General features: G+C 46.9%; 5 protein-coding genes across 9 annotated transcripts; 2 read left to right on the top strand and 3 right to left on the bottom strand.

The window, feature by feature from the left end:
• Positions 1–360: 360 nt before the first annotated feature.
• On the bottom strand, positions 361–1,252 carry LOC117848917 (calcium-binding protein KIC). The gene has a single exon (XM_034730508.2). The coding sequence runs from the start codon at positions 1,015–1,017 to the stop codon at positions 553–555; it is 465 nt and encodes a 154-aa protein (XP_034586399.1). The 5' UTR covers positions 1,018–1,252; the 3' UTR covers positions 361–552.
• A 204-nt stretch (positions 1,253–1,456) lies between these two features.
• LOC117848888 (histone-lysine N-methyltransferase ATXR6) lies at positions 1,457–4,003 on the top strand. The gene is made up of 3 exons (XM_034730469.2): positions 1,457–2,725; positions 2,824–3,131; positions 3,244–4,003. The coding sequence occupies exons 1-3, from the start codon at positions 2,446–2,448 to the stop codon at positions 3,715–3,717; spliced, it is 1,062 nt and encodes a 353-aa protein (XP_034586360.1). The 5' UTR covers positions 1,457–2,445; the 3' UTR covers positions 3,718–4,003.
• Positions 4,004–5,123: 1,120 nt separating this feature from the next.
• LOC117848895 (serine/arginine-rich splicing factor RS41) lies at positions 5,124–9,068 on the bottom strand. Of its 3 annotated transcripts, none has more exons than XM_034730482.2 (6): positions 8,916–9,068; positions 7,622–7,750; positions 6,370–6,482; positions 6,032–6,270; positions 5,507–5,893; positions 5,124–5,421 (listed from the first exon to the last, which is right to left on the bottom strand). In XM_034730482.2, the coding sequence occupies exons 2-6, from the start codon at positions 7,725–7,727 to the stop codon at positions 5,391–5,393; spliced, it is 876 nt and encodes a 291-aa protein (XP_034586373.1). In that variant the 5' UTR covers positions 7,728–7,750; positions 8,916–9,068; the 3' UTR covers positions 5,124–5,390. The 3 variants fall into 3 exon arrangements, with proteins under 3 accessions (XP_034586373.1, XP_034586389.1, XP_034586381.1); XM_034730498.1 differs by lacking the exon at positions 8,916–9,068 and adding an exon at positions 6,655–6,992 and having other exon boundaries at positions 7,622–7,756; XM_034730490.1 differs by lacking the exon at positions 8,916–9,068 and adding an exon at positions 6,734–6,992 and having other exon boundaries at positions 7,622–7,756.
• Positions 9,069–10,689: 1,621 nt separating this feature from the next.
• LOC117851108 (ribosomal RNA small subunit methyltransferase, chloroplastic) lies at positions 10,690–14,827 on the bottom strand. Of its 2 annotated transcripts, none has more exons than XM_034733014.2 (11): positions 14,577–14,827; positions 14,340–14,489; positions 13,767–13,823; positions 13,397–13,489; positions 13,200–13,295; positions 12,838–12,922; positions 11,954–12,006; positions 11,762–11,845; positions 11,516–11,626; positions 11,280–11,435; positions 10,690–11,161 (listed from the first exon to the last, which is right to left on the bottom strand). In XM_034733014.2, exons 1-10 carry the CDS (start codon positions 14,808–14,810, stop codon positions 11,370–11,372), a joined length of 1,029 nt encoding a protein of 342 aa, XP_034588905.1. In that variant the 5' UTR covers positions 14,811–14,827; the 3' UTR covers positions 10,690–11,161; positions 11,280–11,369. The 2 variants fall into 2 exon arrangements, with proteins under 2 accessions (XP_034588905.1, XP_034588859.1); XM_034732968.2 differs by having other exon boundaries at positions 10,690–11,127.
• A 4,386-nt stretch (positions 14,828–19,213) lies between these two features.
• On the top strand, positions 19,214–22,577 carry LOC117839688 (cyclin-dependent kinase A-2). 2 transcript variants are annotated; one of them, XM_034720091.2, is made up of 8 exons: positions 19,214–19,373; positions 19,488–19,672; positions 19,814–19,931; positions 20,126–20,299; positions 20,877–21,040; positions 21,145–21,232; positions 21,416–21,469; positions 22,260–22,577. In XM_034720091.2, exons 1-8 carry the CDS (start codon positions 19,365–19,367, stop codon positions 22,344–22,346), a joined length of 879 nt encoding a protein of 292 aa, XP_034575982.1. In that variant the 5' UTR covers positions 19,214–19,364; the 3' UTR covers positions 22,347–22,577. The 2 variants fall into 2 exon arrangements, with proteins under 2 accessions (XP_034575982.1, XP_034575976.1); XM_034720085.2 differs by lacking the exon at positions 19,214–19,373 and having other exon boundaries at positions 19,408–19,672.
• Positions 22,578–22,797: the final 220 nt, after the last annotated feature.

Raw genomic sequence — 22,797 nt, 5'->3', positions numbered from 1 at the left:
GAGGAGACCCTCCATCCCTCCCCTCCGGTGGCGATTTCGTGGCTGACGGGACGGTCAGCGGAGCTCGCCCGCGGCAGCAAAGGGAGGAGGAGACCGTGGAGCTTCTTCGCCGGGGCTCTTCCACGTTTTTTGGGGCCGGTGTTTCTCTTCGCTGTCTGAAAGCACAGAGATACAGTGATGGAGATTTTTCTCTTACACGATTTTTTTCTCCTGCATGCCTATCGAGAAGACTACCTTTTTATACTTTTTATTGACAAAAAATATAGGAGTACTGCACTCGATATGAAGAATGTGATGCGCTGGTGCTATTCCACGCGTAATGCTTTGACAGGTAAAACAAAGATTGATGAGCTGAGAGGCTTGAGCACCAAATTTCAAACCAAGGTTACACGAAATAACGCACATAGTCCCATCATGTTGCAGTATACTTATTGCATCGAAGAACAGTCACACAGTAGTAGTATAATCGTCATCAGCACGGTAGTTACAACAAACAATCACGGCACAGGCTAATCAAAACACGTGCATGCGCGGTGGCCGATTGATGGGCTATTAAACCGATCGGCGGCTAGCCGGCGGGGGAGCCGCCGCGCCTCTGCCCCCGGCGCCGGCGCCGGAGAGGTGGGTGCCTTGTAGTTGCTCCCGTGCGAGCTCGTTGGCGATGGCCTCCTCGAGCCATGCCTCCGCGTCGGCCATGATCCCGGGGCTGAGGCGCACCATGAGGACGCAGAACTCGGCCTCGCTGAGCGCGCCGTCGCCGTCGTGGTCGCCCTCCCTCACCATGGCGTCGGCCTCCGCGGGCGCCATCCCGGCCACGCCCAGCGCCGCCGCGGCCCCGCGCCGCAGGCTCTCGGCCGTGATGGCGCCCCGCGCCGGGTCCGCCAGCAGCCGGAACCCGGCACGCAGCTCCGACAGCAGGCCCGCCGCGCCCAGGCGCTCACCCATCACCGGCAGCAGGTCCTCGTACGCCTCCTCCGAGCTTCCGCCGCCGGCGCGGGGGCTCGCTGATGCCGCCATGGTGGGTTGGATTAATTATTGGTAGTGGCGCGCGAGCTGCTTGTGTTGTTCTTGGCTGGTGGCTCTGCAGGCTACGACGACGACGACGTCGACGGCTGGAGGCTGCGGGAGAGGGAGGGAGGGAAAGGAAGCAGCTTTATTTGGACGAATTCGATGGTGTGTTGACGATTGACATGATTTGTGCGTATAAAAACCGAAGCTCTGGACGGCACGGCCGCACGAGGACGACCGTGGATCGCCCGTGGCTGCGTGAGAATACTTTTTGGCCGGTTTATGCAGATGCTGTCATGCTGATGATGCTTAGGATAGATGCAATGCAAGAATTAACTTTCTTTAGCTCATGCAGGAATTGGACATTTAGACATAGCACTACACCAATAGTACGTTAAAAAAGAAGATTAACAGAGGGATTATGTTCTCGGTCCAAGGTTTGCGCTGGATCAGGGTAACAGCAGCATATGGGAGGAGTGGTGGTCCGCGGCGTTAGGACGATCCATCCCATCAGAGGAGAGCTTCCAGGAAGCTTCGACCCCCGGGAGATTTTTGTATGCATGTTCATGGGATGAGCCGGGCCCCTTTGTGCGTACCACGTCAAGTCACCGTCTCATTCCCTGCATTTCTGTTCCTGCATGAAGGAGCGAGCATCCGGAGGTGATGACGACGGCACGGTCGATGCGCGCGTCGCTGTCCGAGGAAGCTTCCCAGAACTCCAGGAGCATGGAGGCCAGGGAGGCGTGTGCCGGGGTAGGCCGATCCGGCTGGCATGGATATGAATGATCCATCACAGCTGGTGTAGAAAGCAAAGCAGCCCCGATCCTCATTGTTCGAGGATTTACACCGCTATGCGGCTGCGCATCTACACCGGCGATGACTTTGTCACCGACATATGGGCCTCATTGTTCGAGGACCCACACTTCAGTGATAAAAATCGCTACGAAGTCAACTGCAGAGTAGCTCCTCCAGGTTGACCCCCATTTTTCCTTTCCTTTTTTTTCCCCTAAGAAGCATCAGACGGTATTCCAGGCTTCCAGCTAGGATTACGGCCTCAAATGAAAGAATGAGCTTATGACCCAGCCCATTTAGAACCAGCCCACTCCCCACTCGAACAAAGGCCCGTGTAGCTGACAGGGACCACCAGACTCGAATCCGACCCGGACCCACAGGGAACGACGGGAGGGAAGGGCTACAGAAAAACTTGGCGCGCGCTGACGTCCGTCGCCCGCGGTTCCCGCGAATCCGAGCCCCCGTGCGCGCCAAAACCACTCCCGCTCTCCCGCCGCCGCGCCGCCCCCATTTCTATTTACCCACCACCTGTCCCTCCTCCATCCGTACCCCACCCCCCGGCTGCCGACGCCCACCTCCTCGCCACCATCCGAGCCAAGCCACCCGCGTCCCCGCGCGCTCTCCTCCCTCGGTTCCTCGCGCGGGATGGGCGCCGCCGGCCAGCTCCGCCGGCGGACGCGCGCGCGGACGCCGCCGAGCAGGGCGGATTCCGGCGACGACGACTTGAGCTGCGAGGCGTGCGGGTCCGGGGACGCGGCCGCGGAGCTTATGCTCTGCGACGGCTGCGACCGCGGGTTCCACATCTTCTGCCTCCGCCCCATCCTCCCGCGCGTCCCCGCCGGCGACTGGTTCTGCCCCTCCTGCCGCTCCCCGGCCGCCGCCAAGTCCGCCGCCGCCGCTTCCCCCGTCGCCAAGAAGCCCAAGCGTGAGTACTACTAGTTCTTTGCAATGCCAATCGTGAGTAGTGCTAGTGAGATTTTGCTCCTTTGCTGACCCAATCTGCGATTCGATTGACCTCTGCAGAATTCCCGCTGGTCCAGACGAAGATCGTGGATTTCTTCAAGATCCAGCGGAGCCCGCTCGCCGCGGCGTCGTCGGAGGCGAAGAAGCGGAAGCGGAAGCCCGCGGGGGCGCTGGTGGTGTCCAAGAAGAAGAGGAAGCTGCTGCCCTTCAACCCCTGCGAGGACCCCGCGCAGCGGCTCCGCCAGATGGCCTCCCTCGCCACCGCGCTCACCGCCACCGGCGCCGCCTTCAGCAACCACCTCACCTACCAGCCCGGCATGGCGCCCCGCTCCGCCAACCGCGCCGCCCTCGAGGCCGGCGGGATGCAGGTACGGAATTTCTTTTTCCTTTTTCTTCTACTGCCGATCTCAGACACCAACCCAACCCCCATTGCGGACCTTGCCACCTGAATCTGAATCTGGATCTCGTCACCGCCGGCAGGTGCTGCCGAAGGAGGACGTGGAGGCGCTGAGCCAGTGCCAGCGGATGATGGAGCGAGGGGAGTGCCCGCCGCTGCTGGTGGTGTACGACCCCGTGGAGGGGTTCACAGTGGAGGCGGACCGGTTCATCAGGGACCTCACCATCATCACCGAGTACGTCGGCGACGTCGACTACCTCCGGAACCGGGAGCACGACGACGGCGACAGCATGATGACGCTGCTCTCGGCGTCCGCGCCGTCCAGGAGCCTCGTCATCTGCCCCGACCGGCGCAGCAACATCGCGCGCTTCATCAACGGGATCAACAACCACACGCCGGAGGGGAGGAAGAAGCAGAACCTCAAGTGCGTGCGCTACGACGTCGCCGGCGAGTGCCGGGTGCTGCTCGTGGCAAACAGGGACATCTCCAAGGGGGAGAGGCTCTACTACGACTACAATGGCTCCGAGCACGAGTACCCCACGCACCATTTCGTGTGAGCCAGCGATCGGGTCGAAGTCGAGCTCTCTCTTAAGCTTAGGCAAGCTTGACAAGTAGTTGGGTTTGGGATCAGAGGAACAGTTTCTAACTTGCTGATTCATGTAGCCAAAGAAAAATTCTCTCAAAGAGAGAGATGGGTCCGATTGGTGAAATTGGGTTGTTCAAATCGGGGGAAGGGGGTTGTATTGTCAGTGATTCCTGTTGTAAAACATTTGTATGACTGCTTGATAAACTAGCACTCTGGGAAGCAATGGCAAAGGCCAAGAAGGGTATCTGTTAATCTCATTCCTGATTCCATCTTCTTCAGTGTTCTTATTGTCAAAGTAGAAACAAACTGTTGGCTGGCTCCAATGCGTCTCACTGTGCCATCAATCTTGCAGTAAGTATAGTCTCAACATTTTGACACAGTGAGCCTTCGTGCTTCAGAATCAGAATTCATCTCATTCCTGACTTCATCTTCTTGTGTTGCACCGTGCTGCTATTAGAGCTAAGTATATTGCTATACGTCAGCAGCCTCATAGCTCATGCATTGCCACGTGGAATTTTTGATGCGAGACAACTCAACAATCATTGTATTATCAACTCATAATATTCCTTTTTTCATATACACAAATTAAAGAATTATATAACTCTTCCAGACAACTTACAAGACAACCCATCGTATGGGTTATGCCATACTTGTTTTGCTGCGAGTACAATTTCAACGATTTGGCGGACTGAGCCCAACCCATCGTATGGGTTATGCCGTACTCCCTCCGTTCCAAATTATAGGTCGTTTTGACTTTTCTAGATACATAAATATTATTATGCATCTAGACATAATGTATATCTAAGTGCATAACAAAGTCTATGAATCTAATAAACTCAAAACGACCTATAATTTGGGACGGAGAGAGTACTTGTTTTGCTGCGAGTACAATTTCAACGATTTGGCGGACTGAGCCGGTGCTGTAGAGTTCAGACTTCTTTCAGCAGCTCACGACTGGCAGCTTGCTAACCTTGGTTTGTAGATTGTACTCACACAGAAGTTAGGCCCAATCTAGATTACACGCAAGTTTGCCACGATTAACCTTAAGCAGCTTTGGAAGTTAGTTCTTGTTGGCGCCAACACTTATCCAACTTCTTAGCCATTTAGCTCACTTGGGTCACCAATTCAATATATTTGCGGCTCACAGCAAAAGTATACTCATGAAAACTATACTCATGAAAACTACTTTCGATGTAAATCTACTATCTAAACTCAACACAAAGTATAATTTGTAACCAAAGTTTCAATAAGTTGACTTAACAATCCAAAAACATCAATTCGTTGTGTCATGTGTGTGATTGGAGGGTGCACATGGGAAACAAACCGATGTCAACAAAACAGGCAAAAAAAAAAAAACAACATAAAGCAATCTAGACATTCACCAGCAAAAGCACAGTAGAAGTTGAAACAAAAATTTTGCCAACAAGGTTCAACACTGAAAGCTACCAGTCGATACATGAAGTTACATTCTGGAGTTGCTGCATAGCGAAACAGCAAATATTAAGCTAACATCGCACATCAATACAAGCTAACATGGTAACATAGATAGTACAAAAGTTTCCTGCTGCCTAACATTACCAACTTGAAATAACATCAGTTCACACATTCATCAAAAGTGACAGGCTTGAACACAGCATGGAGGACTTAATCCCTGTCGTCCCTTCCAGGTGAGTGACTACACAATGCAAACAGGTGATTCAGTGTGACGCCTCAGCATAATGTGCTGAGACACAGCAATATTACAATGACACCAAACATACCTGGGGGGCCTGTCATATCCAGGACTAGCTTCACGGCGCTCACGACGGGGGCTAGCTTCACGGCGCTCACGACGTGGGCTAGCTTCACGGCGCTCGCGGTCGTAGTTGGGGCTGCCCCTCTCGTCACCTCTGCCACCACCATTTGAGCCATAATCAGGGCTTCGCTTGCTACCTCCCCTACCATAGTCCGGGCTCCCTCTCTCCCGTCCTCTGCCATAGTCTGGGCTACCCCTCTCCCGTCCTCTGCCATAGGGACTAGGAGATCGCCTTCTAGCTGGTGATCTTTCACGACCTCTCCTGTCTGGGCTGTATCCATTCCCTCTTTCACCTTTTTCATCATCATCACGAAGTGCATATTCAACTGAGATGACCCTGTCCATGAAATGGCTGCCACAAGAATGCCACATTCAGTCAAGGTATACCGTGAAAATACTCAATTTCTACTAAATGTGATGTAGCAAACTAGCAATAAATATGATAGCTAAAGTAATTCTGAATAAGCAAATGATGGGCATCAGCACATACCTTCCATTAGTACCCTCCAATGCTCTAGTAGCATCCTCCTGTACCTCAAACTGGACAAAGGCAAAGTTCTTTTTGATCCTCACATTTGCGACCCTGCCATATTTATCAAAGTGCCTCTCCAGATCTCGAATTCTTGTGTTGATTGGGTCAAAGTTGATCACAAACAAGGTTTTTGTTGGCCTTGCACTGGTTGGAGATCTCCTCGAGCTGCCGCCTTTTCGACCAGCACTGCGATCCTCCTGCACAAATAATGGATATGACAATTCAGTAAAACGAGACAATAGGTTATTAGGAGTAAGTGCTCACAGGTCTATACTATTTTTTTCGCGTCTGCTCACCTTTGTCCACTCAACTCTGATTCTCCTTCCTTTCCTGCCAAAATCAACTCCATCAAGTCTATTGATAGCATCTTCAGCATCACGTTCATCTTCCATGTAGACAAATGCAAACCCTTCACATTGAACATTAAAAAAAAGTGATTGATTGTTCAAAGAAATCACAGTATGGTCCAAACCCTAGAGTGAACAAAAAAGACTACAAGATGAATCACGATGCAACCTCTACAAGGAAACTTTCACCTCACAAACCTACAGACTGATACACTAGAATAAACAGGAACAGACCTTGTATATGTTGAACTAAACAATGTCAGAGTACAACAATCCAAACATTCGTGGCACATCAAAGAATCGGTAGTGCAACCTCCACTTCTCTCCAGCCGGCCATGAGATTGGCATGGTTGGATTGGCGAGGAAATGGTGAGCAGGCGGGGGAGGAGGGTGCAATGTTGATCGTAAATGTAAGACATCGGTCACGAGGTGGTCGTTTCCAAGTGAACAGATGCCATGGTGGACTGTGAACTCCTGGAGATGGACAAGACATGAGGTGGGGCTCGGGCAGATGCAGGAAAGGTAGAGCCCAGTCCATCAACCAGGAAGAGCACATATGCTCCATGATATTCCTGCGGCAAAGAAATAATTGAGTACTGGACCTAAATTTCAATAAAAAAACTTGTTTTCTAAACTTATCCTGATTCACACTTGTCCAATGACATAACAATAAAACATAAAAATAATCTGATTTTGTTGAAACTCCTCTGGCTTCATACGGACGAAGTAACAACTCGGTCTATTTGCGGCTGCCTACACCAGGCATGGCTGAAGGAAAATCGACAATCTGCCACATCATGGTGACTTGAACCCACCAGATCTTATTAGTAAAATGAACACTCTTAAGGAGCGTTATGTGAAGATCATGTATTTGTTCACACAACACATGAATAAACCAAAATAGTACATCAAATGGTAAAACCAAAAAGGCATTTCCTGTTTTTGGACAGCTATTAAGTTACTGAAAAGCTAAAACTATGAAAATCCAGCAGCATATGTCTTTGAAATATTTGGTAATACTCCAGCATCTAAAAAGAAGAAACAAACTGGTGGGGGTTGGGGGGGGGGGGGGGGGAAGTAATTCACTTGATGGAATAAAGCTGTCGTGTCTTAACAAAAAACAACAGAGCTACAGCAGCACACAATTCCTTGCTAAAATAGATCATAAATTTGAGAATAACATGGCAAAGAACAGACTAACCTGTCTTTAGATCCACTCGTTCAACTCTTCCATACTTGCCAAAAAGGCGCTCGATCTCGGAAATGCGAACATCATAGTCAAGGTTCCCACAAAACACTGGCCTCATTTTACTGGTCGAGGTTCTATTCCCTGAATTCGCATAATATTTTTAATAAAAACCATTAGCTCCAGAATACAAAAAAGAAATCCAAAATTTAGCGAGTCTAACAGTGTTCCATTAAAAAGGCCCTTAATAAATAACAGCAGATGTTTATAGTCCATCAAACAGAAAAGATAAATGACGAAGAAAATTGTTAGAAATCAAAACATTACTTCCAGCTTGCCCACTTGTGGTTACTTTTTAGGATACAAGATATAATGCCTGTCTAAAATCTAAACACATATAAGGAGTCCCATAGAACATGCCATACGACCTGCAAACTGGTGAATAATAGTACGCAGTATACCAGTCTTGACAAACAAAGATTATTACACTTGCAATTAGCTTAGAGTTCACAAACCAATTGCACCTAAAAAATTTCACAGTCCACTGGGTTACAGATTATTTCAAACGGGAGCAAAGGAAACTACCTTATGTTCAAAGTGACTTCTAATGTAAACACTAGCAAAACAATGAGTGGAAACAAACATAATGAATACTGAAATCAAACGAGACACAGGCACACAGCTAATTACTTCAAATCAAACGAGAGTACCAACCATAGGGACTCACTGAATCTTCAACCTTCTTGTTACTGACTGCCAAAGCAAGCATCAAGAAAAAAGGAGGGGCACGGGGGTGGGGTGTGCACAAAATCAAATCAAACGAGAGAAACATAGCTCTATCTGTACATTTGGATCTCCCCTTTCCACAATCCCTAATTCCCAGCAAATCTAACCACTTCATTCTCACCTATGCATAATGCAAGCAACGATAGAAGCTGACAGCGCATAATTTGCCGGCGATTTCACTTGCCTAAACCAGCCAGCTACTGAAAACCAAAGGTGAAACCGGAACCAAATCAACCATGAACCTAATCACCAAATCAACCATTGACCTAGCAGTAGCCATCACTTGGCAGCAACCACGAGCAACATGCTGAAATTCAAATTTCAGACAGAATAGATTCCCCAAAAGCAGGGGCTGGTGCCTGCTTCGCAGATCTAGCTAAGTTTGCAAGCAAATCCGCAACGAACATGGCAGGTTGGGGGCATCGGCCCCGGAGAGGCAGATTCGGATTCGTGGGGTTCACAGCAACGAGAAGAAATCATGCGGAGCACGATGGGCGCGAGCAGTTAGGCTAGGGTTTCTTACCACGGAGAGGCTGATTGATTGGCTCTCGCCTCCCCTCGCCGCCGCCGCCGTGGAAGGGGAAGAGGGGGTCGAAGGGGATTAGGGCTGGAGAGGCGACCGAGCAGGAGTATTTCTGATATTTATTTCGTGATTATTTCAGGCGTGATCTTTGGACCATTGTTTGCTTCTTTTTACGACTTTGCCACTGGGCTGGGCTGGGGTGGGCCTACGGCCTACGACGCTAATTGAGCCGCTTCGCTTCCCTTCGTTTGAAATTGCGTTACGCTGTTTGAACGTTGAAAAGTGGCTCTCTCTCAGTTCATTACATTCAAAAATATGGAGAGTAATATTATTAGCCATTTTAAAACACAAGTACAAATACCACTATGAACATACAGACATCCCTATGAACACCAACGATATACGAGTCATAACAAGCGTCTTCACGGTATTATTAAATTTATCATCAAATTTCTAATTATTGTCAAATAAAGGAAAATGCAGGAATTTTGTGGAATCCTAATCCTATAGAACCATTTAATATACATACTTTTGAACAAAAGATTATATATCCTATGAAATGCTTATGGATTTTGACGGAATATGTCCGAATCCATAGGAATTATGTAAGAAATCCAACATGAGTTGAGCTGGATCTCATGGAAACCTTTTTTTTTCATATACCATGAACTTTTTTTTTTGTTATCGGTCATGAATATCTGAGTACAACGACTGTTTTTGTACCATCACAGGTACGCCGCACGTACTATCTCAAGATTTCAACACGTCCGTACTAAAAGATAGAATAAAGTGTCCATTCAGGAATCAGGACAGTTTATGATTGATTTCTGAGCACAGCACCTCTATGTATCGGCACATTTCTAAAGTCCTGTTTGAATAGCAAATTTCTCGTGCAACTTCCGAAAAGCTAGAAATCTAGAAAAATCAAGTTTATATAAAAATAAAAAGTTGGAAAGCTTATGAGCTTTTCGTAGCTTTGTTTTGCATGGCTCCAACTCCGGGTGGAGCTGCTCCACTCCAGAACTCCACATGGAGCCAGCTCCGCTCCAAAACTCCAGAACAAAAATGAGGTGTTTGGCTAGATGGGTGCTCTCAGCTCCAAAAAAAAGATCGATTTCAGTGTGGATTGCCATTGTTGCCCCCCAATTAAGGCCCCACTTGTCATCCTCTCTATCCTATCTTCTTCTTCCCCTTTTTCCACTGCACTGTGCCGCACACGGGAGACCCTCCACGGGCGGCGGGGTGGGCGGCGACGGGCGCGGTGACGGGCGGCGATGGGTGACGGGCGCGGTGGGCGGCGACGGGCGGTGACGGGCGGCGGGCGGCGACGGGCGGGGCTCTAGCGGCGAGTGGGGCTCGGGAGAATAGACGGGCGACGGGCGACGGCGGGCAACGACGGGCGGCGGGCGGCGACGGGCGGCGGGGCTGACCGGCCACGGGGGCGTCGCCGGGCGGCGGGGCCGGCCGGCCACGGGGGGTGGCGACGGGCGGGGCTCTGGCGGCGAGTGGGGCTCAGGAGAATAGAAGGGAGAATAGAATGAAACGTTTTTTTGTGTAACCAGTGGCATTGGTGGGTAATTACCCACCAACTCCACGAGGAGGTTCAAAAGAGAGGTTTCTGGAGTAGCAAAAGAGGTGCTCCAAAACTTCACCTCCATTTGCACTACAGCTTCATGGAGTTGGCAACTCCATGGAGTTTTGGAGTTGGGGTGTTTGGCTGAATTTTTTGATGGAGTTGCTGGAGTTTAGGAGTGGACCCGTGCCAAACAGGACCTTAAGCTCAGAAACTAAACACATCTTCTAAAAGTTAGTGTTGACTTTTCAGAAGAAAAAAAACCAGCAACAACTTCTCAGAAAAGCTTAAAACTACAGCTCAGGCCCTAAGCGTCTTTGCTCTGCCTTCACGGCTTGCCGTTGCTCCTCCGGCATGCATCTTTGGCCTTTACATCGCCTCCGCTATTTGCGAAGAGATGAACCAGGGTCGTAGATCCAGTATGTACATGGTACTATGGTAGTCGATAGATCAAGTGAACTGTAATACGTCATACGTGAGAGATATAGCGCCCTTCTTTTCTGCACGACTGTCCAATTTCCACAGCGTGGGAAACTATTGCTTTCAAGTTTGAACATCTTCGTCCATGCAGGTGAACTGCAACTGCGGACTGTGTGCCAGTAGATCAAACCAATATTGTGGCAGCTGAGCTGAAGGCACCTGTAATCCATGAAGAAAAATCAGCTGAAGGCACCTGCACTAATGGTTAGCAGAAGCATAAATGTCATAATCAGAAAATATGAACTCAAATCAAGTTGCGAGATCCCGTCTTTTTAGCCAATTTACCTCCCATCTTAAGGGTCACTGTTTACCTGTAAAGCAACTCTCGGGCAGTCAGGCTCCAGTCACTTCATCATCATGCCGACAAGCACTTCCTTAGGCATTTCAAAGGTACTGCATATTCATACTTCCACCAGATGATTGTGCAATCTCACGAAATCATCCAATGTCAGGTCAGAAGGTCTAGCCTGCCAGCAGTTCAGAAGTAAGCACATGCACACAGAGAGGGTGGGAGGAGAGGATGCAGAGGAAGGGAGCGAGAGCTTACTGTAACTGGAAGGCCGAGGTTGTGTAGTGCGGCCTCGATCTCAGAAGAAGAGCATAGGTGCTGAAGAGATTTCCTAAGCATCTTCCGCTTCCCATTGAAAGCGGAATTCACCTGGAAGTCAAGGATAAGTCATAAGAGCTAATCTTAATAGCAGTTCCAAACATGTGGGGATGAATTTCAACCACAGAAAGCAATTCACATTTCGGATTAGTTTCTGCGCATAATGGCCCCATGACGCACACTTACCATGGAAAAGAAGCTTTTGGCAGAACCAACTGGCGGATACTCCTCAGCTTTCTTTAGTTTAAAGCTGATAACAGCTCCATCAACCTGCGAATGGAATTGGCTAAGAATAGTATAGACTTGTAATAAGGTTCACGAAACCCAATGCACTGGGAAACAGCAAAATGTTATTCCCACATGTAAGAAATATATTACCTTCGGCCGAGGGAAAAAATTCTCTCTGTCAACTCTGAACTTGTATTCAGGTTCTGAAAAGAAGAAACAAAATATCTGCCTGTCAGTAAATGCAAGCTAGCGACTGTGATCCATGAACTAACTAAACAGCTAAAATTTCAGGTGATTCCATGATATTGAAGGGCATAGATGAATAGCTACACAAAAGTTGTTATGGCACTATTGTTCGCATTTAAAAAGGATTTTGATTGAACTCTTTAAGCAGAATCCTAGATACTGGGCCCTCCTATTTTTATTTTTATTTTTTGAATAGAGCTCTCCCAATTTAACTAAGCAGCATGAATGTGTATCTACACATGGAATCCATAACAAACAGAATTAAAAATGTACCAAACAGAATTAGAAAACCGATTAAAGTGCGCTAGAACTATTCAAGGCAGAACAGAGTGATACTGCACTTTTTTTCCATAAGATTCTTGACACCAGCTGCTGCTGGAATCGGAGTAATTAGCATATTTTCACAATGAAGCTGTAAAATGAAGGGTGTGAACTAGCAGTTGTGGAAGAGATACTCCATTTTATTTTTCGAAGTGACCTCCATTGTTCTATGAGAAACATAGAAGAAAACTTTACAGCACAATTTCGTTAAAAGCCTTAAGCTCTAAGTTGGTATTTTCCCAGTTTTTTATTTTTGCCCTCCTCCATCCCTCATACTTTTCACCAAGTGCTTTCTTTATTCTCCTTTGGGAATAAAAATGGATATTCAGAAGTTGGACTATTTATGAGACAAAATAGATAAGACAGTTAATATACCGTTAAGTTTAGATGAAGTTTACAAGCATCATTTACAGATAAGTTGGCCAACAATAGTCAAAGTCTCTCAAAGTGTTTGTACAAAAGCTTACCTGAATAGAAATTCACAAACACATTGATAGGTCGGTACTCCGAAGTTTTTATTGAAGCACCTGCAAGGCGCACTGCCGTTTCATCCTGAGAATATGAAAAATGAAGTATATTGAGTCACCAAAAGCATTTTTAAAAATAATTCATTCAAACTGACAGAGGAGACAAAAGAAGAAAGATTAAGATGGTTCCAATTCTAAGTAGATATACGTACGAAAATGAGCAGCGTTTCTAAAATCAAGATCATGCAAAAATATATGACTATTGAAAGTTCCATATCTTCTGAAGTCTGAACCATCATCGGCTCAAACTTAACTGTTGGCAACATTAGCCATTGCAAGTGAAAATAAGAGTTGGTTCAAACCTGAAGCATAAGCACCACGATAGAGAAAACATCCCCCATTGGGAGAAGTAGTTTGACAACTTCGGTGCTGACATTGAATGGTAAGTTTGAAACAACCTGCAGACATAGAAAGTGGAACATAATCACAAAAACTAGCTTCATTATGTCTAATGGATGTAGAGCTCAATAAAAATTTCTGTGGATGAGCACAAGTTCACCTTTGCATGTTTTTTGGTGGCATGGTATTCCTCTTTCATGAAAGGAAGAAAATGGGAGCGAATGTGAAATTTTGTGATGTCTTCTTCGATGATCTGCACCAGATTTGTACTATCAACAAAGATCATGTAGAGATTATGTGTAAGGTAACTGTAAGTTTGACTAAAAACAACAACATGTGTTGATACATTTTTAACTTCCGGTTTCCTATTTTTCACAAATGATGAAATTATTCATCCATGACAAATGATGACAGATAGAATTCTTAAGTTGTTTAATGGACATCAGTGTCCATTTTGATATCCTGGAGACCAACAAGAGAATATTGCACATCATTTTTGTTGAGGAAACAAATGAAAAACTAGATTCTACCTTCAATCGTTCTGTGGATCCAAACCTATCTTTCACAAGGGTAGCCATATGCTTATCCTGTTGTAGAAAAAAAAAAGAGAATAGAACAAGATGATGATGCAGATTATAGATCCTTAATATAAAGAATTTATAGAATTCAACTGTTATAAAACTTCAAAAAGGTTAAAAAAACACAACTACTTTCTTCATTCCAACAGGGCAAAACAATCTGTAATTTCAAGGGAGGCATATCTATTTGGACCGATGCACAAATTCATATTCAAGTTATATTGACATCCTCAAATGTGCATCTACCAGAATTTCAAGGAAGTTTAAAGAACTTTTGTCAAACCGGTTACTTCTTCCAATCTTTCACAAGTAACCAAAAGGCCACCCTATCGGCACATCATTCACAACTCTGTCTCAGGTCAGTCTATATAAAAGTGGGACGCCGATCATAGTAGCACACACCAGAAATGAATTGACTCCTTCACCGCTCAATTATTTCATCACGGGACCTCGGCTCGGTTCAGGAGCTGTGACTCTCAGCAGTCAGCACAGTTAAGCTAACGGAAAATCAGCAACGCCACCGACCTTCTCGACGGCGAAGACGGTAGCGCCGGCCTCGAGCAGCGCGGCGGTGAGCGACCCTGTGCCCGGCCCGATCTCGAGCACGAAGTCCCCCTCCTCCACCCCCGCCGCCGCCACCAGCTCCTCGTTCACCTTGGAGTTGAGCATGTAGTTCTGCAGGGGGGAAGAAAACGGACGCCAGGTCGGTACACGACAGAATCCGCAGCGCTAAAGAGTGAACTTCAGCGTGAGTGACCGCACCTGCCCGAGCGATTTGCGGGGGACGTGGCGGCCACGGGAGTTGAGGGAGCGGATGGTGGAGTGGTAGTCGTCGGCGCCGGGCCCGGGCGCGGCGTCCGTGACGGTGGCGGCGCGGAGGATCCCTCCGCGAGGGGAGTAGGTACGGCCGCGAGGCGCCGGCGGCCGGCGGCGAGGAGGTGCCGGAGTCGGAGAAGGGCGCGGTGGCGCTGGGGATAAGGAGGTGAGCGCCACCATTTTGCAAATGGTTACTCCTTTTCTGTTCCTTTGATTTCTTTTGACAAAAAAAGCAAAACGATAAAATAAACCGATTAATTGGGCTGTTGTGCTGGGCCGGGCAGTCAGATGCCGATCAATTGATGGGCTTTGCCCTTCTAAAAAAACATTGATGGGCTTTGCATATTTATAGCTTGATCATGTCCAAAAGCTTCCTGTTGACGTCAGATTTTGACACATATGAGATCGGCGTCAAGAGTAGAAAAGAACGGTTACAAGTGGGAATCGGCCGATTGGTATTACAGGTGGGAATCAGCCGATTGGTATTACAGTTGGGAATCGGCCGATTAGCGCTACAACGTTTTGACAGATGGAGTTAGTAGAGATCGGCCGATTGGAAGGCTGGAGCGATTGGGCCAATATGGGCTTAAAGTAGGGTAGAGAAAGAAGATAGAGGAAGCTTGGTCCGTGGGAACATAGTAACCAACTCCGATACGTGTTGTGTTTTCGTTTAAAATTAGAGATAGATCTTAATCCGTTAGGAAATCAGTTGTAACAGGCTATAAATAGCCATCTTTAGAGATTTGTAAAGAACATAATACAAAACAATCTACTTTTTCATCGCACTTTACTTTCAAGTCGGCGACTTCGCCAATACGTCTTTTTCTTTCACGAGTTCGTACAGGTTGGCAGGACTGCATCGACACAATCTCCGGCTGATTCTGCAAGTTCCGTTTATCGAGTAATATCTAAGTTTTAACTTCGGGCGCATCATTGTCGTTTTGTTTAAATTTATTCACAAGTTATCGATATTAACTAGAATTATAAGTTTTATCTATTGTTTTAGTTTTATCACCAGTTATCCAGCTTGGGATCTGAACTGTCGGCTTCGTCGTTGTTATTTTTTATCATTATCGTATAGCCGATTAGATCTATTTCAAGTGCTGTGTCCGTAGCTTTGTCTAGTTTACTCTAGTAGTTCTCTCCACAAATCGCTACGTGATTATCGGTTGTATCATAGCCGGTCATCTTTAGAGCAAATCGGCCGATTCGCTGATACGCTTTTCGAGACAGATCGGAACTTTAGCCGATCAAAACCTCTGGAATTTAACACATTTCTTTCCTTGTCAATCAACAGGTCAGATTGACTGGCACGCCGCGCGAACCGCACCAGGGCAATCATCCGAACAGAAGTTAAGTAGATTCTCCCGGGTCGTGTGTCCGACGCTAAAGTTCATCGGCCGATTTCTAGCGCCAACACTTCCACTAGTAGTTTCCAAAATAAGAAGAGAAAAAAAGCCCATTTTACTTCCCTCGCCTATCACTTTATCCGCTTAACCCCTTAATAAAATTTTGGCTCACTTTACTCCCCTGAACTATTTTATTTGGTCCAATTTACCCCTTAATTAGATTTCTCTTTTTTTGTTTCTCTCTATATGAGCTAAATTTTGAGTTCAAATTTTGTGAACAGATACAAAACATGATGCTTTATGTTAAAAAATTATACTATGAAGTTTTCATGGTTATTTTCATAGGTTAGAAATATTTAATATGAAATTGATGTTAGATATATAAAACTGTATAAAAAGTAACCATGAAAAAATTCTAATATATTTCTAATGTCTGATAAAATCTGAAATCAAAAGTCGGATTTTTTCATATATTTTTCTAATGCCTGACAAAATCTGAAATTAAAAGTCGGCTTGTACGCGAAGAAACAGAAAAGAGAAATCTAATTAGAGGTAGATTGAACCAAATGAAATAGTTTGGGGGAGTAAAGTGAGCCTAAATTTTATTTAGGAGGTTAAGCGAACAAAGTAAATAGGTGAGGGAAGTAAAATATACTTTTTTTTCAAATAAAATAAAAGTGTGTGTACACATGTGAATCTCGAGGCATATTTGTCTCGCACGACCCAAAAGGCTTGGACTAGCTAAAAAAAATACACAGAGCAGTTAGCTTAGCCTAACCTCACTCTCCAGTCCCCACGATCCATCCAGTGTAGCACTGTGATCACAATCATTAATCCCTGACACGTAAAGGCCATTAGCACTATAGTATACAACGTGGCAGTTCGATCGGTCCCCTCAACATGCCGTGTCAGGCTCCGCGCGCTTTCTGTTCTAAAGTTCTAATCAACCCCAGTCCGGTGCCGGATCCTTGGCATCACGCGCGTGACGCGTTTGACTCCGGCGAGTCCCCCCCCCCCCCAGCCGATGACCCGCCGGGCTGGCGCGGGAACGGGTCCGAAATTCCCGTCGCTGCCGGCGGTGACGCAGCGCTCCGATCCCGGAGCACGGGCACGGCGTGACGGGTCAAACCCCCCCGACCGGAGCCCGGTAGGCCGGGGAGCGCAACGCGCGGCGCAGGGTGGACCCTCCGCGTGACGTCCCGCGGGTGGCGTCGCGGCTTACGTGGACCGCCCGAATCGGATAGGGAGAGGGTGGTGGGTGTGGGCCCGCGATGGGTTTTCGGGGTTAAGCGGTTGATGAGGTCGCTTCCCGCGCTAAGCGCGAAACGAAAAGCAGAAGCGGCCGGCAATTTGAGGAGAGGTTTGCGGAACGATGACTTTCTGGGGTGGACTTGGTGTGCCAGATCGGCAGCGCCATTCGTCGATGGCGCGTGGGGGACCGGGGGGGTTTGTGCTGGTGGCCCCGGTTGGTACTTCATCGAGTTTTGATTCCTCCTTTGCTTGTTTAGCACGAACTAGCCAGTGACGGATCCGGTCTTGGAGGCTAGAGGTTCTCTTCTCTTTGATCACTATCCTTTTCTGTTTTCTTCTCCCCTTTACTCTCCTTTCTCCTCAAAGGGAGCCTTCACTGCTTATGAGTTGAGGAGGCAGGGGGCTTGAACCCCTCTGCACCGCTGGTACTTAGATCCCGTTTTCTTCCACTGACTTATTCTTAGCACCCGTCACATCGAATGTTTAGATACTAATTAGGAGTATTAAACGTAGACTATTTACAAAACCCATTACATAAGACGAATCTAAATGGCGAGACGAATCTATTAAGTCTAATTAGTCCATGATTTGACAATGTGTTGCTACAGTAAACATTTGCTAATGATGGATTAATTAGGCGTAATTAGGCTTAATAGATTCGTCTCGCCGTTTAGATTCGTCTTATGTAATGGATTTTGTAAATAGTCTACGTTTAATACTCCTAATTAGTCTCTAAACATTCGATGTGACACGTGCTAAAAATAAGTCAGTGGAAGAAAACGCCTCCTTAAAGCAAAGTGTTGGTCAAGAGTATTAAAGATATCTCCAAGCATAACAAGGAGCATGTTCTTTGCAGAACCATACTATAAAAATCGAGGTGTGGTAGTTTCTCGAAATAACACCTCCTCTCGACCGGGAGTGTGACACTTGCATATGAATTAAGTGTACGTTGACTCTCGTGCGTTTCCGAACGGTACAAATGATCTTCAATCAAATATAAAATTGGTCTAGTAATGCTACAATCAGACGAAAAAAATTAGACGCTTCGACATATGTTGCAATAGTTAAGCATCAATGTTGCAATTATTGTTTCTGCATGTTTCACAGTAAATGTTGCATGAATCATAGTGTTCATGTTGCAGCGGGAATTTTCTATCCAAGAGTCGAGCGACGTAGTTATTTCCACACATTATTTTTCATGCTGCAAACAGCGATCGCTAATGTTGTACTAGGTAATTTTTAATAATATTTCGTCAGAGCGTGCGACAAAAAATTTCTCATTGGACATTCGGATGCTAACAACGCCGAAATCGATCAGATGTACATGTCGTTTGGACAAACGAATTGAGGCCTGGTTTGGTTTCCCTACTTCACATCGAATGTTTAGATACTAATTAGAAGTATTAAACGTAGACTATTTACAAAACCCATTGCATAAAGTGGAGGCTAAACGGCGAGACGAATCTATTAAGCCTAATTAGTCCATGATTTGACAATGTGTTGCTACAGTAAATATTTGCTAATGATAGATTAATTAGGCTTAATTAGGTTTAATAGATTCGTCGCCGTTTAACCTCCACTTATGCAATGGGTTTTGTAAATAGTCTACGTTTAATACTCCTAATTAGTATCTAAACATTCGATGTGACACGTGCTAAAAATAAGCAAAAGTAACCAAACGCCCTCTAACTTGCAATATATTGTATTATCGTGCTTCTTAAGAACAGGAGGGAGTACCCTTTTCCCCCCTTTTCAGAGAGTAAAATCATGGGCAAGATACGCATGGAGAAACTTATGCCGTGCACGCGCGGTCCATGACACCTCCTCCCCTCCCCACGGCTGACCTGGCAGGCCGCCCCCGTGGCCCCGTCCCCGTGCGCTAAATAATTTCGCGGCGCGGCATTTTGGTGATGATACCCGCGCGAGCCTTATGATTTATGACAGCGACCACACCGCATCGCAAGGCCAGCCAAGCCAAGCCAAGCCAACCCCGCCCCGCCCCGGCTCCACGCGAGTCCACACACCCCCACCCACCCACACCACTCCCTCCTCCGCCCTCCCCCCTTCGCCGCCGCCGCCAGTTCACGGCCGCCCTGCCGCCCGATCCGACCGCGGACGCACGGATCGCCCCGCCATGGACCAGGTGAACGTCTCCCGCCTCCCCTCTCCGATCGCTCTATTGCCGCCTCGGTTCCTCTAATATTCGTCGTTGATGCGGGGGTGAATAATGCGGCGGAATGGCGGGGCGTGGGCGCAGTACGAGAAGGTGGAGAAGATTGGGGAGGGCACGTACGGGGTGGTGTACAAGGCCAAGGACCGTCACACCAACGAGACGATCGCGCTCAAGAAGATCCGCCTCGAGCAGGAGGACGAGGGCGTCCCCTCCACCGCCATCCGCGAGATCTCCCTCCTCAAGGAGATGCACCACCGCAACATCGTCAGGTACCCCGCTGCCGCTTCCTCTCCCGTCTCGAGAGCCCCCCCGCTGCTCGATCCACGCGCGCGGCCTTGGTTGTGTGCGGGTGTGTCTTCATGCGCGGTAAGAGCCAGCTGCTGATTCAGTCAGTCGCTGTGCGTGTGCAGGCTGCAGGACGTCGTGCACAACGACAAGTGCATATACCTCGTCTTCGAGTACCTCGACCTCGACCTCAAGAAGCACATGGACTCATCCCCGGACTTCAAGAACCACCGCATAGTCAAGGTCAGATTCTCCTGCTACTACTCTTCTTATTCCCTCTCCATTTCCTCAATCTCCTTTTGCTCTGCTTTGAATTGAACTGACGTACTAGTAATAAGTTACTCCAAGCAGACAACAGTAGCTCCATTGAGGAGGCCGTGAGTGATAATTGCGAGATATGATACGAAATGTAATGCTAGACTCTGCTCTTTGTGCAGTCCTTCCTCTACCAGATTCTGCGGGGCATCGCGTACTGCCACTCGCACCGCGTTCTCCACCGCGATTTGAAGCCGCAGAACCTGCTGATTGATCGCCGTACCAACCTATTGAAGCTTGCTGACTTTGGATTGGCAAGGGCGTTCGGCATTCCTGTTCGGACTTTTACTCACGAGGTACGTTTTGCTGTCAACGAGATGATGTCGATCTTGCATGCTAATTCAAGGAATCTGCATGTGTCAAACCGTGATAGATGAGAATTGCCATGCCATGTTTGCATCTGGGAAAAAGGAATGCAGTTACTTTTGACGAATGCAACAAAATGATACCATTGTCGCCTCTGTTGCACAACAATTCGTAACTGTTAACATCATTAGGCCACATGAATACACCTTCATGGTTTACCAGTACCACTGTCTGACTCGCTTGCACAAACGAGAAATAAGAAAATAACGGTCAATTTTGTAACTGCCAGTAAATCCATTTGCGTGTGCTTTGCTGTAGCATGTTGTAGTGTTGCTTTTGTCCTGTACAAACGACAAATGACAGAGAAATATTGAAGCTAAAAATAGAAAGAGGATAGGAATGGATGCACGCATATACATTTCTACAACTGAAATTACCACTTACCATGATGTTCAACATCATCATTGGGCCTGGCACTTGTATGAATGAATTGTTACAATGATGTTTCACATCTGCACCTTTCCTTTCGAGCTTGCTTTCTTTAACTGGGACCAAACTTTTTATTAGGTGGTGACACTTTGGTATAGAGCACCTGAAATTCTTCTTGGTGCGAGGCATTATTCTACCCCAGTTGATGTGTGGTCAGTTGGTTGCATTTTTGCTGAAATGGTGAACCAGAAGCCACTTTTTCCTGGGGATTCTGAGATTGATGAGCTGTTTAAGATTTTCAGGTCTCATTTACAAGAGTTGTTCAAACTTCCTTTAGTTTGTTCACTTTGTTGCATGTTTTGGAACTAATACCTTACCTGGGCTATACACTCTTCTGCCAATGCAGAATTTTAGGCACTCCAAATGAAGAAACTTGGCCAGGCGTTGCTTCCTTACCTGACTACAAGTCAACTTTTCCAAAGTGGCCATCCGTGGTAAATCACAAACGAGTTCTTTTTATTATTGCAAATAGTGGGATAGGGTTTGAGGTTGTGGGTGGGGAAGAAAATTACTGTGTCCTGCTCTGTAATAGATAAATTTGGGATCTCCTTTTTGTATGTGTATGAACATCAAATGATCGGCACACTTTCAGCTCTAACAGAAGGTTCATGCTGTAGGACTTTGCAACAGTGGTCCCAACACTTGAACCTGCGGGAATTGATCTTCTATCAGTAAGTCATACTAGAATTCTATAATTATTTGTATTTACTTATGTTCTTCACTTTTCCCAGTGACACTGCTTTTTGTCTGTGCCATGAGTTTTGTTTAGTGAATAGATGACATGTTGGGTGAAAGGGAAATGGGAACCTAACTATAAGTTTTATGCTTTTTTCCCTGGGATCATGTCTCTATGCACTGATGATCTTCTCATTTGCATTCTAGAGGCTGTCAATTGTACAGCAGGCTAGCTTCATTCTAAGGCTGTTGTTTCCACATGACGTCCAGCCTAATATGATTGCAAATTCACTCTTATTCCTAATACATATTTGCCATCTTCTAAGCACTGGCACGACTGCATGCGCACCTGCACCTGGATTGTAACAATGTAGGCATTTCTCTTCCAACATCGGTTCAGACTCATCTGGATAGCTGCATCTAAAGGCACAGGGGGTCCTCTTTGATGAGGCATTGCAATTTGTCCATTTTAAGGACAGTCTGAGCACTATTTACATTGCGTAGTGACCACTGGAACTGGATGTGGAAACTGCATTGCTTCATGTACTGACGCCAGTAGTAGGGTTGAATAACTTATTAGTTCCCTGTTAGTACGGCCTTTACTACACCACATGCTGAGTTGTGACATATGAAGATTACAGAACATTTGCTCAAAAAGGTTACCGAACATAAACCGGACTAGATTATATGCCCTTGGTAACATGATTTTCTTTTGCTAACCTTCGTTGCCTTGTCCCTTATACAATTATACATTCAAGTTGCTGACTTCTCCTTACCAATATGCAGAAAATGCTGCGGCTAGACCCGAGCAAGAGAATCAACGCCCGGGCAGCCCTCGAGCACGAGTACTTCAAGGACCTCGAAGTAGCCTAGTAGATCAGCCATGCCCGCTCCCGCCCCCTCTCTGTATATTAGATTGCATTGCTCGGCCGGCCGAGCCCTCCTTTTTGGCTGCTGCATTAATCTTAAGATGGTGTGCTCCTTTTGACTCTTGGTTGTGTAGAGAAATGAGAGCAGAAGGTTATCTATCGATGCCAATCAGTGTAACTGTGTAAGTTGACCCAAACTGAGAGATCTTTGTGCCATGGGAGCCCTACATCGCAATTTTGCTCGGCTGTGTCAGGCGATATGGACCTTTTCTTTTTCAGCTGGATGCTCACTCTGTTCCAGGCTTCCAGCTGGTGCTATACTTGGGATCCTTTTGTCATTTGTCACAGTTTGTTAACGGGTGATGAGATGGTGTTTGGTACTCGGTAAGCATCGCTGTCGTCATCAATGGGATCTGCTGCGCCGTTGACGTATCGCTCTGACGTCACTGATCGGT

The sequence above is a fragment of the Setaria viridis genome, chromosome 1 (genome assembly GCF_005286985.2).
Source record: "Setaria viridis chromosome 1, Setaria_viridis_v4.0, whole genome shotgun sequence".
In the NCBI taxonomy this organism is placed as follows: Eukaryota; Viridiplantae; Streptophyta; class Magnoliopsida; order Poales; family Poaceae; genus Setaria; species Setaria viridis.
This window is presented reverse-complemented; position numbering and strand designations above follow the sequence as displayed.

Bases quoted from the DNA above. Each gene is read 5' to 3' on its own strand.
- LOC117848917 (XM_034730508.2), bottom strand. From the start codon at position 1,017: ATGGCGGCATCAGCGAGCCCCCGCGCCGGCGGCGGAAGCTCGGAGGAG.
- LOC117848888 (XM_034730469.2), top strand. From the start codon at position 2,446: ATGGGCGCCGCCGGCCAGCTCCGCCGGCGGACGCGCGCGCGGACGCCG. The intron at 2,726-2,823 runs GTGAGTACTACT...TGACCTCTGCAG, and splicing joins CGTCGCCAAGAAGCCCAAGC to AATTCCCGCTGGTCCAGACG. The intron at 3,132-3,243 runs GTACGGAATTTC...CACCGCCGGCAG, and splicing joins TCGAGGCCGGCGGGATGCAG to GTGCTGCCGAAGGAGGACGT.
- LOC117848895 (XM_034730482.2), bottom strand. From the start codon at position 7,727: ATGAGGCCAGTGTTTTGTGGGAACCTTGACTATGATGTTCGCATTTCC. The intron at 6,483-7,621 runs GTTAGTCTGTTC...TTCAATGTGAAG, and splicing joins ACGAGTGGATCTAAAGACAG to GGTTTGCATTTGTCTACATG. The intron at 5,422-5,506 runs GTATGTTTGGTG...TGCATTGTGTAG, and splicing joins GGATATGACAGGCCCCCCAG to TCACTCACCTGGAAGGGACG.
- LOC117851108 (XM_034733014.2), bottom strand. From the start codon at position 14,810: ATGGTGGCGCTCACCTCCTTATCCCCAGCGCCACCGCGCCCTTCTCCG. The intron at 13,490-13,766 runs GTAGAATCTAGT...AATCTGGTGCAG, and splicing joins GATCCACAGAACGATTGAAG to ATCATCGAAGAAGACATCAC. The intron at 13,296-13,396 runs GTGAACTTGTGC...CTATGTCTGCAG, and splicing joins CCACCAAAAAACATGCAAAG to GTTGTTTCAAACTTACCATT.
- LOC117839688 (XM_034720085.2), top strand. From the start codon at position 19,458: ATGCGGCGGAATGGCGGGGCGTGGGCGCAGTACGAGAAGGTGGAGAAG. The intron at 19,673-19,813 runs GTACCCCGCTGC...GTGCGTGTGCAG, and splicing joins CACCACCGCAACATCGTCAG to GCTGCAGGACGTCGTGCACA. The intron at 19,932-20,125 runs GTCAGATTCTCC...CTCTTTGTGCAG, and splicing joins AGAACCACCGCATAGTCAAG to TCCTTCCTCTACCAGATTCT.